A 14,953-nucleotide genomic window follows, 5' to 3' on the forward strand; every position below is an offset into this window, starting at 1 on the left:
GCCGCAAACAATCCAATTTCTGGCTACAAGCCTCCTGGTTACAATTCCATGAGGACCACTATCTTACAACGTGAGAAAACTCACGTAGAGAGATTGATGGAGCCCATCAGGGACACATGACAACAGAAGGGAGTCTCCATTTATAGTGATGAGTGGGCGGATGCACAAAGGAGGCCCATCATCAATTTTATGGCGGTATGTGAGGGTAAGCCAATGTTCTTGAATGCCGTGAATGTCGAGGGAGAAGTCAAGAATAAGTATTTTATCCAAACACAGCTAGAAAAGTGCATCACAGAGGTGAGACCAAAAAATATCATCCAAATCATAATCGATAATGCTTCGGCATGCAAGGCCGCGCGAGGGCTTGTGGAGCAAACTTGGCCTCACATATTTTGGACTCTTTGTGTAGTCCATACACTTAATCTTGCTGTCAAGAATATTTGTCCGGCTAAGAATACGGAAGCAAATGTCGTGGATTATGCACAATTACATTGGATTACAGAGATCTCCGATGATGCATTGTTTATGAAGAATTTTATCATGAACCACTCTATGCGGCTTTCCATATTCAATGATTTTTTCAAGATGAAGCTCCTATCAATTGCCGACATAAGATTTGCCTCGTGGATTATTATGTTGAAGAGGTTTAAGGTCGTCAAGAGAGGCCTCCAAGACATGGTCCTTAGTGATCGATGGAGCTTATATAGAGACGATGATGTGGAGAAAGCTCAATTTGTGAAAGAAAAAATCCTCGATGATTTGTGGTGAGACAAGATAGATTTTATTCTTGACTTCACCGGCTCAATCTATGAAATGATAAGGGTCACCGACACCGATACATCATGTCTTCATTTGGTGTATGATATGTGGGATACAATGATTGAGAAGGTGAAGCAAGCTATTTACAGGCATGAGGGTAAAAGGGATAACGAGGAATCTCCTTTTTATGAGGTGGTTCACAAGATCTTGGTGGATCGATGGAACAAGGGCAACACCCCGCTTCAGTGCTTGGCACTCTTTAGTTCCAAGGTAATATTTCACATTTTACTCTTTAATGCGAATATTTCAATTAATTTTAATACATGAATTTCTTCTCACAAACATAGGTACTATCATTCCACATGGCTCAATGAGAACGTCAATCGGCAACCTCCAAATCAAGATCTTGAGATCTCTACAGAAAGATCAAAGTGCTTAAGAAGATATTATCCTAACCCCGATGAACGATTGGTGGTGAACTTGGAATATGCTAAGTTTGTGGGGTCTTTGGAGGCTTTTGGTGATCCGGATTCTCTTTCCGATAGAGGACATATGGATCCAAAGTCATGGTGGCTTCTTTATGGTGCAAGTGCTCCAAATTTACAAGCATTGGCCATAAAGCTTCTAGGCAAAGTCATGGTGGCTTCTTTATGGTGCAAGTGCTCCAAATTTACAAGCATTGGCCATAAAGCTTCTAGGTCAACCTTGTTCCTCTTCTTGTTGTGAACGGAATTGAAGTACGTATGGTTTCATTCACTCCTTAAAGAGGAACAAGCTAACCCCGACACGGGCGGAGGATCTTGTTTATGTTCACACCAACCTTCGTTTACTTTCTCGGAATTCGGAAGAGTATATGGAAGGGGAATCAAGAATGTGGGATATTGGTGGAGATGCCTTCGACTCATTTCAAGGAGCCGGCATGTTAGATGTTGCTGCCCTTTCTCTTGACGAGCCCACGATGGAGGCCATTGTGTTTGATGAGGATGAAAGAGTTGAATCCATAGAATAATCTTTTTGATGTTTCAACTTGAAAACTTTATTTTAAGATATGCTTTTGAGTGTAATTTTTATATTTTTGCAATGTTAGTAACTTAGTATTTTGTAGTCATTGAACTAGTTGCAACTTGAACTTTATTCTCTTGTATTTTTATATGCTCAAGATGAAAGTAGTGAAAATTAAAAAATCTAGACGTGTCACCGTATCCTATTTTTTAGGGTTTTGCCGTATCCGTGTCCGTGTCTGTGTCGTGTCCGTGTCGCCGTATCCGTGTCCGTGCTTCATAGGCCTCCATCGTGGGCTCGTCAAGAGAAAGGACAGCAACATCTAACATGCCGGCTCTTTGAAATGAGTCGAAGGCATCTCCACCAATATCTCACATTCTTGATTCCCCTTCCATATACTCTTCCGAATTCCGAGAAAGTAAACGAAGGTTGGTGTGAACATAAACAAGATCCTCCGCCCGTGTCGGGGTTAGCTTGTTCCTCTTTAAGGAGTGAATGAAACCATACATACTCCAATTCCGTTCACAACAAGAAAAGGAACAAGGTTGGCCTAGAAGCTTTATGGTCAATGCTTGCAAATTTGGAGCACTTGCACCATAAAGAAGCCACCATGACTTTGGATCCATATGTCCTCTATCGGAAAGAGAATCCGGATCACCAAAAGCCTCCAAAGACCCCACAAACTTATCATATTCCAAGTTCACCACCAATCGTTCATCGGGGTTAGGATAATATCTTCTTAAGCACTTTGATCTTTCTGTAGAGATCTCAAGATCTTGATTTGGAGGTTACCGATTAACGTTCTCATTGAGCCATGTGGAATGATAGTACATATGTTTGTGAGAAGAAATTCATGTATTAAAATTAATTGAAATATTCGCATTAAAGAGTAAAATGTGAAATATTACCTTGGAACTAAAGAGTGTGCCAAGCACTGAAACGGGGTGTTGCCCTTGTTCCATCGATCCACCAAGATCTTGTGAGCCACCTCATAAAAAGAAGATTCCTCGTTATCCCTTTTACCCTCATGCCTGTAAATAGCTTGCTTCACTTTCTCAATCATTGTATCCCACATATCATACACCAAATGAAGACATGATGTATCGGTGTCGGTGACCCTTATCATTTCATAGATTGGGCAGGTGAAGTCAAGAATAAAATCTATCTTGTCCCACCACAAATCATCGAGGACTTTCACTTTCACAAATTGAGCTTTCTCCACATCATCGTCTCTATATAAGCTCCATCGATCACTAAGGACCATGTCTTGGAGGCCTCTCTTGACGACCTTAAACCTCTTCAACATAATAATCCACGAGGCAAATCTTGTGTCGGCAATTGATAGGAGCTTCATCTTGGAAAAATCATTGAATATGGAAAGCCGCATAGAGTGATTCATGATAAAATTCTTCATAAACAATGCATCATCGGAGATCTCTGTAATCCAATGTAATTGTGCATAAGCCACGGTATTTGCTTCCGTGTTCTTAGCCGCACAAATATTCTTGACAGCAAGATTGAGTGTATGGTATACACAATGAGTTCAAAATATGTGAGGCCAAGTTTGCTCCACAAGCCCTCCCGCGGCCTTGCATGCCGAAGCATTATCGGTTATGATTTGGATGACATTTTTCGGTCTCACCTCTGTGATGCACTTTTCTAGCTGTGTTTGGATAAAATACTTATTCTTGACTTCTCCTCACATACCGTTATAAAATTGATGATGGGTCTTCTTTGTGCATCCGCCTACCCATCACTACAAATGAAGACCCCATTCTGTTGCCATGTGCCCCTGATGGGCTCCATCAATCTCTCTACGTGAGTTTTCTCACGTTGTAAGATAGTGGTCATCATGGAATTGTAACCATGAGGCTTGTAGCCAGAAATTGGATTGTTTGCGGCATATGCAAAAGCTTTGGCATAATATGGATTCCTTGTCAAGTTGAAGGACAATCCTCCGGTGAAAAACATCCTACCAATCAATGCATCCAATTCCTCTCTTGCTCCCATGTTGAATGCTTGTTCCACGGTATTAGGCCCCCTCCTCTTAAATCCACCTGCATCAATCGGCATGCTTGCACTTGCACCTACACCGGCCGTACTTGCAGTCGAAGATGTAGGCAAAACTGACATCTTAGGCCTAGAAGCCATCAACCTCGCCTCTGCTTGATCCAACGCCCTTTGAAACTCCCTTAAATTTTCGGGTGTTGACTTGGAACACATCTTAATTCCAGTCTCACTTATCCTCAAGAGGTGATTTTTAACTCTTGAGTGTGAACCGGTAAAATCCTCTCTGCAATAATTACATCTCCATCTTCAATTTTCTCCTGTCGTTCCCCCCTTTTCTTCAATTTGGTAACATATTTTCAAAGCGGACATTTGTCATCTTGTATTCCACTACCACTAGAACTCCCGTCTTGTTCCATTTCTGTAAAATATAAGCAATAACAATAAATTAAAAAATTAATAATAGTAAAGCAGTAACTAAAAGCAAACAACAGTAGAACAGTAAACAATATCCTAATTAACATTTAAATTAGCATACAATAGTAGAACAGTAAGCAAACAACAGTTAAACAATCGTAATTAACTTTTAAATTAGCATACAATAGTACAACAGTAAGCAAATAACAGTTAACATTAAAAAATTATCTAACAGCAGCAAAACAGTAAAAAAAAGAATAATTAATCAACAGCAGCAAAACAGCAAATAAAAAATAGGAGCTAACCCAACCAGCAATCAACAGTGAGCAAGGAGAAGACCAACCCAAGCAGCTCCAAACAGTAAGGCATTCAACAGTAAGAAGAGGGAACATTGAATGACAAAGTAGCAAACAGTAATCAACTAATGACAAAGTAGCAAACAGTAATCAACTATTTTAAAAGCAAACAGTAATCAACTATTTTAAAAGCAAACAGTAATCAACTTTTTTAAAATATATAACCATCGTAGTGGGGGGCAGAGGTGCTTTGAAAGTTGGGTGCGATTTTTGAGAGAGAGAGAACAGTGGATTGTGGGGTGATTGTAGAGTTCGTGGGGGGTTTTGTGAGTCGGAAAAGTTGCTGGGGTTTTTTTGTGGTGAGAGCGTGAAAGAGATAAATGAGGGAGAGAAAGAGATAAGAGAGAGAGAGAAAGAGAGAAACAGAGAGGGGGGGATGAGAGAGAGCGAGAGAAAAGGGGGAGAGAGAGAGGGACTGACCTTGGAGCTGACGACGACGACGACGACGATGACGAAGAGGACGACGACGACGACGACGAGGACGAGGAGATTGAGAGCTGAGAGCTGAGAGCTGGCGGCGCCTCTTCACTTCGCAAGAGCCCTTTCGACGAGAAATCGGGTAAGTTTTCTCACTAGGGTTAGGGTTTGGGTTTCTGTTTGAAATTGGGTTTCGGGTTTGGGTTTCAAATTCTGGTTTCGCCGTGTCGCCCTCAACTTCGCCGTGTCGCCGTCAACTTCGCCGTGTCGACGAGAGCTGACCGTGTCGACGCCGTTGACGCCGTGTCTGACGCGTGTCGAACGCGTGTCGAACGCGCGTCCGTCCCCGACAAGCGTCGGACACGGGGACGGGGGGAGTTTTCACGAGTCGGTGCTTCTTAGACCACTAACTTATTTCGAATTATAGGAGTTACCAATTTCCCAGTTCCACAATTATAACGCCTATACGGTTCCATGTACAATATTTGGCAACGTAGCATGCACGCCTTTCACCTCAGAAGTTCCACATTTATCATTTGATTACCATATAGATATGAAACAAAACATGTTGTGGTTTACCTCCAAGACAAACTGTGAGGCTTAGTTTATTACCTTGCTTATCTAAAAGATGAATAACAATTAAACTCTGGATTAACTGAAATGAGATGCACTGAAATGAGATGCACTGAACAACAACATCCTAAAAGATGAATAACAATCAAAACATCTGTCTTGATAAATTAGCAGAAAAGAAAATCAACTGCTCAATATGTTATATTTCTAGAAGAAGGTTCTCCCCATCTTTTTCTTATCTTGTAAATCCAAGAACATTTAACAACAAAAGTTAGTTCCATGCAGGTAATAATTTATATACAAGTATATACTGTGAAACAGTTGGCACCCCATAGCTCAGTATACTATTCAAGGAAAGGGAACTGCAGCTAATTTGAACTTTAAAATAAGATCAAAAATATAATGTACGGTCAATGCAAACAAGAAAAAAGGGTAACCACCTCTTGAAATAGAAGCCTCCTGTCCAACTTTGTCCCTGAGTTGGCTATGATGATCTATAAGAGCAGCCTTCTTGCTGGTAACCTGATAACAAAGACAAAGTTTCCAAGCTCACTAAGTAATTTAAAGGGATCAGAAAATATAAGTCTGGGCAGGGAATAGAACTAAATGACACTCTGATGGGACTATGTAAAATTGTCTGGACATGCAAAATACAAATAATTCCAAGAGAGCTCATGTTTTATACTGAGTCGGTAACATGTAAGTGCTTAAATGTCACACCTCTTTGAAATCCAGCTCCACATATAGATGTGGTGCAATTCCTTCTTCCTACAACATATAAACAAAGTCAAAGTTAAATAAATGTCATATGTGCAAAACGTAAATAGCCCCACATCAAAATCTATATTTAACCTGTACTCAGACCAAAAAAACCGAAATTTGTGGTAGCTGAATAATGTAATGAAACAAAGAAATAATATCAAGCAAAAGGATCACAGATGTTAGGGGCAACTTAGCTTACCACCAACTGAAAGTAGGTTGTGTCAAACCCAGCTCCAAGTGACAATATTTGTTTCTTTGTCTGGTTGCCATCATTGTTAGATATTTCCGAATTCAGAAACTGGAGAAGTAGCTTCCGAAGAGCAGCCCAACGAGCAAAATATCCTTAAAAAATGATATATATGGTATAAAATCTAGTCATATCAAGAATATATAAAAGAAATTTTGTGACCTCCTGTCTGTTCGTCAATACCACGGTTGATTATTGGAGATCTCTTTATGGCTTTTCTAACAAAAAAGTGGATGTACTCGTCCTTCATGTATCCTTTGTTGACACAGGACCTTTAAAGGGTAGAAGCATTAGACGGAAGTAGAAGTAAAGGAATAATTATCAAATTGATCAGGGGAAGGATACATGTAATGTAACCATAAGCAATACAACACTAAAACTGAACATCCTATTCAATGTTTTGCATGAATTGTTTTATTGACTGTCAGAAAACTTATGCAGTAGCAAAAGAGCATGTGTGACACATTCAAAGCTTGTTATTCTGCGCACAAAGGAAATACATGCAATACACATATCTAAGGATTCTTCGTACAGCCAAATTATTATTTTAACCATATAATGATGTAGAGTGCTCAGGATTTCATCGGATGGCTACTAATATAATCAGATCACCAAATAATCTACTAAAAGAATGTTAGTGTAATCACGTGTTCAGAGGACCCAAATGCATGCATGTGAACTGCTTGCATTTAAGAATTTGTCCAGATACCAAGTAATTATCAAACCACATATAAATTAATTACATGTAAAGCCAGTGTTATCAATGTGTGAAGCGCAATGCGGGGGCGCAAAGTCTCTTTACGTGCACAAGCACAAGACGCAATGGGCTTAACGCGCCCAAGTGAAGCGAGGTGCACACCATACATAATTTTTCAAGATAGATAATCAAGCACGAAATAACATGTTTATGAACTTTTACACAAAAATATGTCAACATAAATAATATATACTACCTACGTTAGCTGGGTACTACTAACCGAAGCCGCACCCGTACCCGACATGTACCCATACCCGTATCCGTACCCAAACTCCTCAAACACTCCTTGCACATATGGAAACGTTTATTCCTGCATATAGTCACTTATGCAATAAATATATTTTAAATTAAAACACTTCGCATAAACTTCTTGGATGCATATCCTGCACTTTATATCCACTTCCTAAAACTCATTCGACATAGGTCTGGTTTCAAACTATCATTTGAAGGGTTGTTTGGGTGTCTAGTTCAAAAATAATGTTTTCCAATTTATAATACACATAATTAAAGAAACATAAAAATATTATAGGAGTTTTAATTCTCATAACAAGTGAATAAAATACAATATTGATCTTGTGTAAATTATTTATTTCAATGTATAAAATATGCATGTATATATAAATATTTATGTAGTCGTGTCCCCGTCCCTACCTTTTACAAATTTGTCAAGTCCTATACACATACTCATACCGGCGCCCATACTCATACATGTTTCCATGCAACTTAATCTACTACCAAAACAAAAAAAGGGTCCTCAATCAAAGCAAAATCAGGATAACAATAAAAAAGAGTTAGGGTCTTCAATCAAAAAAATTTGAGTTGAAATGTTAAATATTGCACCTAATGGTTTTTTTTAAGGTATGGGTTAACGATTATAAAAACCTGATTGAAATGTTAAAGAACAAAAATATACGAGGTTATGCCTTGCATACACCCTATGCAAAGCGCCCTCACACAAGGCAGTTACGAGGCACAAAACAGCCCTCGCGCAATAGATGCAGGGTGCTTCACCACTATCCAGTATCAATGGGCACATGAGGCACAACAAGACGTGCGCCATTGATAACATTATGTAAGGCACTTGACAACATCCCCTGTGAAGTGGTCTGGAAACTCTCAACCTAATATGAATTTGTTGCAATGAAGGCACTGACTGCCAAGTAGGTCTGTATATAGCAATATCACAATATGTCACGTTAGTTTGAAATATAGAACACTTATGGTATTAGAAAATGGTCCAGTGACATCAAGTTCATACACACACGTTTATATGTAAGGCACATAGAACCCAATAACCCGCAGTAAGGACTATAAGTTAGGTAGGTCAGAAAATAGAAATTTTTAGTTAACAATTTGTTATACTCCTAAATCAGATTTGTATATCCACGCCAGAATCATTCACTTATTTGGGTCCCTATTAAGCCGCCTCCCTTTCTCAAAAGAATTCAAAACTGCTTGACAACATTGATCTAGTTGCTGGTGCTAAGGGCCATGTCGCCTTATGGTTCGTTTCTTACAGATGTCAATTCCATGGTTTTAAATATCGGCCAATAATCCGATATTATCGCCGAGTTATTGGATTTGGGAGCTTTCCGCTAGGATAAGTAGGATTTTTAATCAGTTATCATTTTTTGAGGTTTATCGGTGATAAAGGTACTTATCGGCTGATAAGTAGGCTCTAAATATCGGTTTTATCGACCGATAAGTAGGATTTAGGAGCTTTTACTTTCTTTTGAATTTTCTCTTTGAATGTTTACAAATTATGAACTATTTGTTGCTTTTGAAACTTGGTTGATTGGTGATTAGCTTATGTTTGTTTATGGATATTGATAATGGCTCATAACTACTAAATATCAACTGAGTAAGTTAATTTATGAATCTCATGATTAATAATTATGTAGATGCGTAGATGGTTCTTCATTCTTGATGTTATCTTATTATTTGCTTGTTTATTATTCCATTTTGACTAACATTATATTTTTTTCAAGCTTATGTTTGTTTATTATTTGCTAGTATATTACTCCGATAAATACTACTTATCCCTGATATATCCCCGATTTTCGCTATCCGATAAGGATTTTGACCGTCCGATAAATCCCCGATAACCGATATTTAAAACCTTGGTCAATTCCTTATTCCCTTTTCACAGCCTGCCCTCCAATAATTTATTTGTTGTTCTTTCATCTCTTGGTAGCTTGTCAACAAAATTGAGTACATTATCGAGCCTAGCTCTTAAAACAACATTATCACATTCTGCTACACAAGAAACTTTTTTTGTAGTAATGGCTGGATCGACTAGTACCTTGTCCACGGAATAGAACAAAGCAAATTATAACATAGCAATGAACAACGGGATGATACTTGGGGAGAATGCATATCTTACTTCAAACAAGGCCAAAAGGAGGTTTCTTGATTTAATTGAGATAACATTCAATGTAGAAATAGACGCATCATACAACATCCCTAGGATATTTTGTGCATCTGTTTTCGTCATGAGTGGAGTGCCTAGAGGATTGACAAAAGGAGAATGCCGCAAGAATAGGACGACAATCATGTACAAGCAATCGGTGTTTCAGATTCTACGCTTTTCAGCATTCCTATTTTTTTCTAATATTGCACTTGCGGTAAAAGAATTTAAATTTAGCCCGGTCTACCTATCCCTATTATGAACTTTTACTCAAGTGGAATTCCAAGAAATAAATAAATAACATATTATCCCATCTTCATTTTGTTTTTGCTTTGAATGTTAAAATAATAGCATATGCATCAAGTAAGTAGATCCCAAGACTTTTTATGTCATAAAAATAACCGCACCTTTCAAATCTATTTGCGTCATCAGACAGGAGAACTAGTCAATAAATAATGCCCGTGCTTAAATAAATCCAGGAAGTGTCCAAAAAGCAAAAGTTGGGATAAACCACTGGGCACCATGAAATATTTAGTGTACTTCTGCATAAAATTCGATTGTGTTAAAACCTTAAAATTCGAGCACATGTTTCAATTTTCGAGCAGGGATTTTTCTCGGTAAAATTTGTGATTAGTAATATGTGTTCCTATTTAAACCCCATTATGATGGTCAAAAGATGAAAATTCACGATCCATGAGTCAATTTTCTCGGTTTTCCAACGAAACCATACGATCTCCCTTGCTGTAATCTCTAATCTTGAACTAAGATAACATAATCTAAATCTGACGAATCGAATAAAGAGAAATAGAGAGAGGGAGAAGTACAGTTTGCTGGCGGAGGCGTCGTCGTTGGTTGCCTGGACGGCGGCGGTGCTGCTGTGAGAATCGCCGGAATTTCTCGCCATCGCCGCAGAAACTGGAGGAGGAGGAGGAGGAGACGAGGGCCCAGGAATGAGGTCCGATTATAGAGCGAACGGGCGTCGCGTTTTATCGAGGCGACGTGAGTTAATAGAGGATCGGGTCGGGTCAAACCGACTCAAACGCCCATCCGCGTTATTTCTACGCTGGAAAACATTTTCAAAATAGCCCCAAACTAAACTTTTATTACAAAAATCGACCCACTTTCTGATCACGTCAGCACTGTGGCCAAAAAGTGGATCGGTTTTTTTTAAACTCATTTCTAACTAGTCAGGGTTGTCAACCCCGACTAGTTTGGACGTCGCTAGGAATTACCAGCTAAATTAGTCGGGGTTCGAAACCCCGACTAATTTAACACACGTTTAAATTGGTCGAGTTTGGGAACTCTAACCATTTCTTCTCAAACTTTTTTAATTTAGTTGGATTTTTGTTGGTTGCAGAGTGGTGATCAACAATGTGGCGTGCTCGACGACCACGATCATAAAAGTTGATAGCGCTCAAAAGCAAGGGCTTCACCTCGAAGCGGTTTGGGTCTTATCGGATCTCAACCTATGGATCCGCAAAGCGTACATCTCCTCCGACGGCCAATGGTTCATGGATGCCTTCCACGTCACCGATCACCTCCCCCGCAAGCTCGCTGATGATCGAGTCATCGCCTACCTCGAGCAGTCGCTCAACGACTCCGATCTCGAACTCAGATCTGATTCCTTCGCTGGTCTCGAGCTCACCGGCACCGACCACCTCGTCCTCGAGCTCACCGGACTCAGATCGGGGATCGACAGCGACATATAGTAATCGAGAGTGACTATCCGAAGGCTGAAGGTGTCGTCGCCATTGGACTGAGAAGGAGTCGACATGAGAGAGTGAGTATTTTCTTTTTTTTTTTCCTTTCTTTTCTTTTAATATGGTTTATTGTGAGTGTGGACTAACGAAGAAAGGTGGAAGCGTGATGGTCACTTGAGCGTCGGCTACTTCTCGGAGAAGTTGGTCGGGTTGTTTGAGAACTTGGCTTGGACAACTTCGATCGATTTCATAGTCGGTCTAAATGGTCGGGGTTCCCAACCCCGACCAATTTAAACGTGTGCTAAATTAGTTGGGGTTTTGAGCCCGACTAATTTAGCTGGCAAATTCCCAGTGGAGTTTAAAATAGTCGGGGTTGCTAACCCCGACTAATTAGAAACAAGTTTTAAAAAACGACCCACTTTCTGGCCACGGTGCTGACATGACCAAAAAGTGGGTCAATTTCTGTAATAAAAATTGAAGGGGGTCGATTTTAAAAAAGTTTGGTTTGGGCTTATTTTAAAAATTTCTTCTTCTACGTTGGGATCTTGCAATATTACTGGGAATTTTTTTCTAACTTTTTGGGAAAATTACTTCTAGCCCCCAACTTCCTTACAAGTATTCCGCCCGTACCCAAGACTTTTTCAACGCTCCCAAAATCCTTAAAAACAAAGACATAATTTTCTGAGCCCCAAAACACAAAACCCAAGAGTGTAAAACGTGTGATGACCATAATATCATTTCTCTCTCTTTTTTTCATGATGTTATTGTGATGATTTAAAATGGGTTTTGGGTGGGGGGGGATTCTAGTTCTCTCCAAAATTTTCCAACTGTGGCAACATCGGCGGCGAAACTTTCTCGATGTCCGTCATCAGCGTCAAAGAAAACTGCGATCTTGAAGATAGTGATAACAAGTTGCGTCGCCATCCCCCTTAAGTTTACATGTTGTTGTAAATTTTTTTTAAATCGATGGCTTGAAATTAAAGTAGAGTATATATTGTTGTTATTTCATAGTAATAAGTCTGTTGTTAAACTTATGAGTTGGTGGTGAATGAAGGTTACGTGTTGGTTGTGAAGTTTACGAGTTAGTTGCCAAGGACATGTGTTGGTTGTGAATATTACGAGTTGGTTGTGAAAAGGTTACGCGTTGGTTGTGAAGGTTACACGTTGGTTGTTAAGGCTATGAGTTGGTTGTGAATATTACAGGTTGGTTATAAAAAGGTTACGCATCGGTTGTGAAGGTTATGAGTTGGTTGTGACGGTTACGAGTTGGTTGTGAAGGCTATGAGTTGGTTGTGGTGGTTACGAGTTGGTTGTAAAGGAAGGTTACATGGTGATTTTGAAGGTTACAAGTTGGTTGTGAAGTTTACGAGTTAATTGCCAAGGGTACGTGTTGGTTGTGAAGGTTACGAGTTAGGTTGTGAAGGATACACGTTGGTTGTGAATGTTACGAGTTGGTTGTGAAAGTTAGTTAACTACAACCACAATCAACTCATTGCCGAGGTTCACAACTAACTCGTAACCTTCACAACTCAAAACCTTCACAACAAACCCATAACCTTCACAATTAACGCGTAACATTCACAACCAACGCGTAACATTCACAACCAACTCATATCCTTCACAACCAACGCGTAACATTAACAACCAATGCGTAATCGTTACAAACTTACAATCAACTCATAACCTTCACACCCAACTCGTAACATTTTCATAACCAACTTGTAATATTCATAACCAACACGTATCCTTGGCAACTAACTCGTAAACTTCACAACCAATGCGTAACCTTCAAAACTAACACGTAACCTTTATTCACTACCAACTCATAAGCTTAATAATAAACTTATTGCAGTGAAATAAACAACAATATATAAATTTACATACTCTACTTTAATCTCAAGTCACCGATTTCAAAAAAAGTTACAACAATATGTAAATTTAAGGGGTTTGGCGCGCAACTTGTCATCATCGTCTTCAAGATCGTAGTTTTCTTCGCCACTGATGATGTATGTATAGGTTGTCTAAAAATTACTGTAGATAGTTGATCCCCATCAAACACCGATGATGGAAGTTACAATTTTATGGCTTCTAGAAGGCTACAATTGGAAAATTTTCACGTAAATCAATGAAGGTTACAAGGTGGCGACCTTCACAACAACCGATGAAAGCTCTAATTCAACAGCCTTCACAATCAACATCGGGAATTATAATCTGACGACCCTCATGTTTTTAAGGAGCCAAGATAAAAGTTACAAGATGATGATCTTTGTAACACTCTAGCAAAAGAGACTACAAATTGACGATCTCTTCAAATCAAAACGCAGATATTTCTCAAACCGTAAGGAATTTGGTGAAACAGACAGGAGCAAACTAAACCCTTTGGGGCGAGTTTGGTCGACTCCGTCTCATCAAGATAGCCGGTTTTATATATAATTCGTACAATTCTGACTTACAGTTTGAAAGTTATGACATGTTCTTCACAGCAAGTTATGTTCTGAAGTCCGTTTGCAAGACTGGACTTTACCTGAACATTGGACTTAGCCTGAAGCTCATCAAGCCCGCTTGAGACTCGCCTCTACATTCCAGAGTCAAAACACAGAGTTCATCACTGCGACAAAACGCAGAGTTCGTAGACTCAAAACGCAGAGTTCATGCAGAGCCCAACTCTGCGTCCCAGGTCCAGAACGCAGAGTTCATGCAAAGCCCAACTCTGTGTTCTAAGTTCAGAACACAGAGTTCATTTATGCGTCTCAGATTCATAACACTGTGTGAACACTGTGTTTTCAGCCTTAAACAAGCCTAACTCTGCGTTTTAGGTCTAAAACGCAGAGTTCGGGCCCGGAACGCTATTTTCAGCGTTTGACTCGTTCAAACATGAGCTGAACGGTTCCAGGAACCGTTTTCCCCCCTACGATTGGAGGCATTTCCGCCCCACTTAGGAGCGGATTAAGGGGACAATTATCACCCTTAATCCCTCTATAAATAACGGAAAAAACTCAACTGAGTGAGGATTTTTGGGTGATCTAGAGATCAACTTTGGATCGGATCTTTTGGAAGGCTTTTGAGATCGACTACCTGGAGATCAATCCTTGACTTTTTGGAGATCCACTTCAGCAAAAGAAACTCATTGGAGTTTTAGTACTTGGCTTACAAATCGATTTTCGGTTTAAATCAACTCTGTTACAGAGTTTAAACTCGTTCTGAGTTCTAAAACTCATTAAGAGTTATCTTAAAACTTACCACACAAGTTTCATCGACTTCAATCCAGCGATGTATTAGGATTGTCAACGAGAAGCAAACTCGATACGAGTTTCGAGGGAGGTAGTTCATCGTTACCGTGAAGAACCCAATTTTAAACAAATGGAAGGATCTCCGTCAATCCATCTCTCTTTTGTAAATCAGGATTCTGATTAAGAAGAATTGTAATTTCTTTTTTAGAGTTTGTTAGAGAGAAATTTTATTGAGAACGCTATAATCATTCTTTATTTAAATCGGTTAGAGAGAATAAAACTTTTTTGTTCTCAATTTTCTTCTTCAAATTTTCCCACC

General features: G+C 39.4%; 1 protein-coding gene across 1 annotated transcript in view; it reads right to left on the reverse strand.

The window, feature by feature from the left end:
- The window catches only part of LOC109839467 (tRNA wybutosine-synthesizing protein 4), a 29,592-nt gene extending 18,911 nt beyond the window's left edge, over positions 1–10,681 (reverse strand). Inside the window, exons 1-5 of the mRNA XM_020407897.1 lie at positions 10,529–10,681; positions 6,724–6,812; positions 6,493–6,635; positions 6,252–6,299; positions 5,972–6,053 (exon numbers count right to left, since the gene is read on the reverse strand). Of these exons, the coding sequence (XP_020263486.1) occupies positions 5,972–6,053; positions 6,252–6,299; positions 6,493–6,635; positions 6,724–6,812; positions 10,529–10,608 (442 nt within the window). The 5' untranslated portion in view covers positions 10,609–10,681. The remainder of the gene's footprint in view (positions 1–5,971; positions 6,054–6,251; positions 6,300–6,492; positions 6,636–6,723; positions 6,813–10,528) is intronic.

Source organism: Asparagus officinalis, chromosome 4 (assembly GCF_001876935.1).
Source record: "Asparagus officinalis chromosome 4, Aspof.V1, whole genome shotgun sequence".
Classification (NCBI taxonomy): domain Eukaryota; kingdom Viridiplantae; phylum Streptophyta; class Magnoliopsida; order Asparagales; family Asparagaceae; genus Asparagus; species Asparagus officinalis.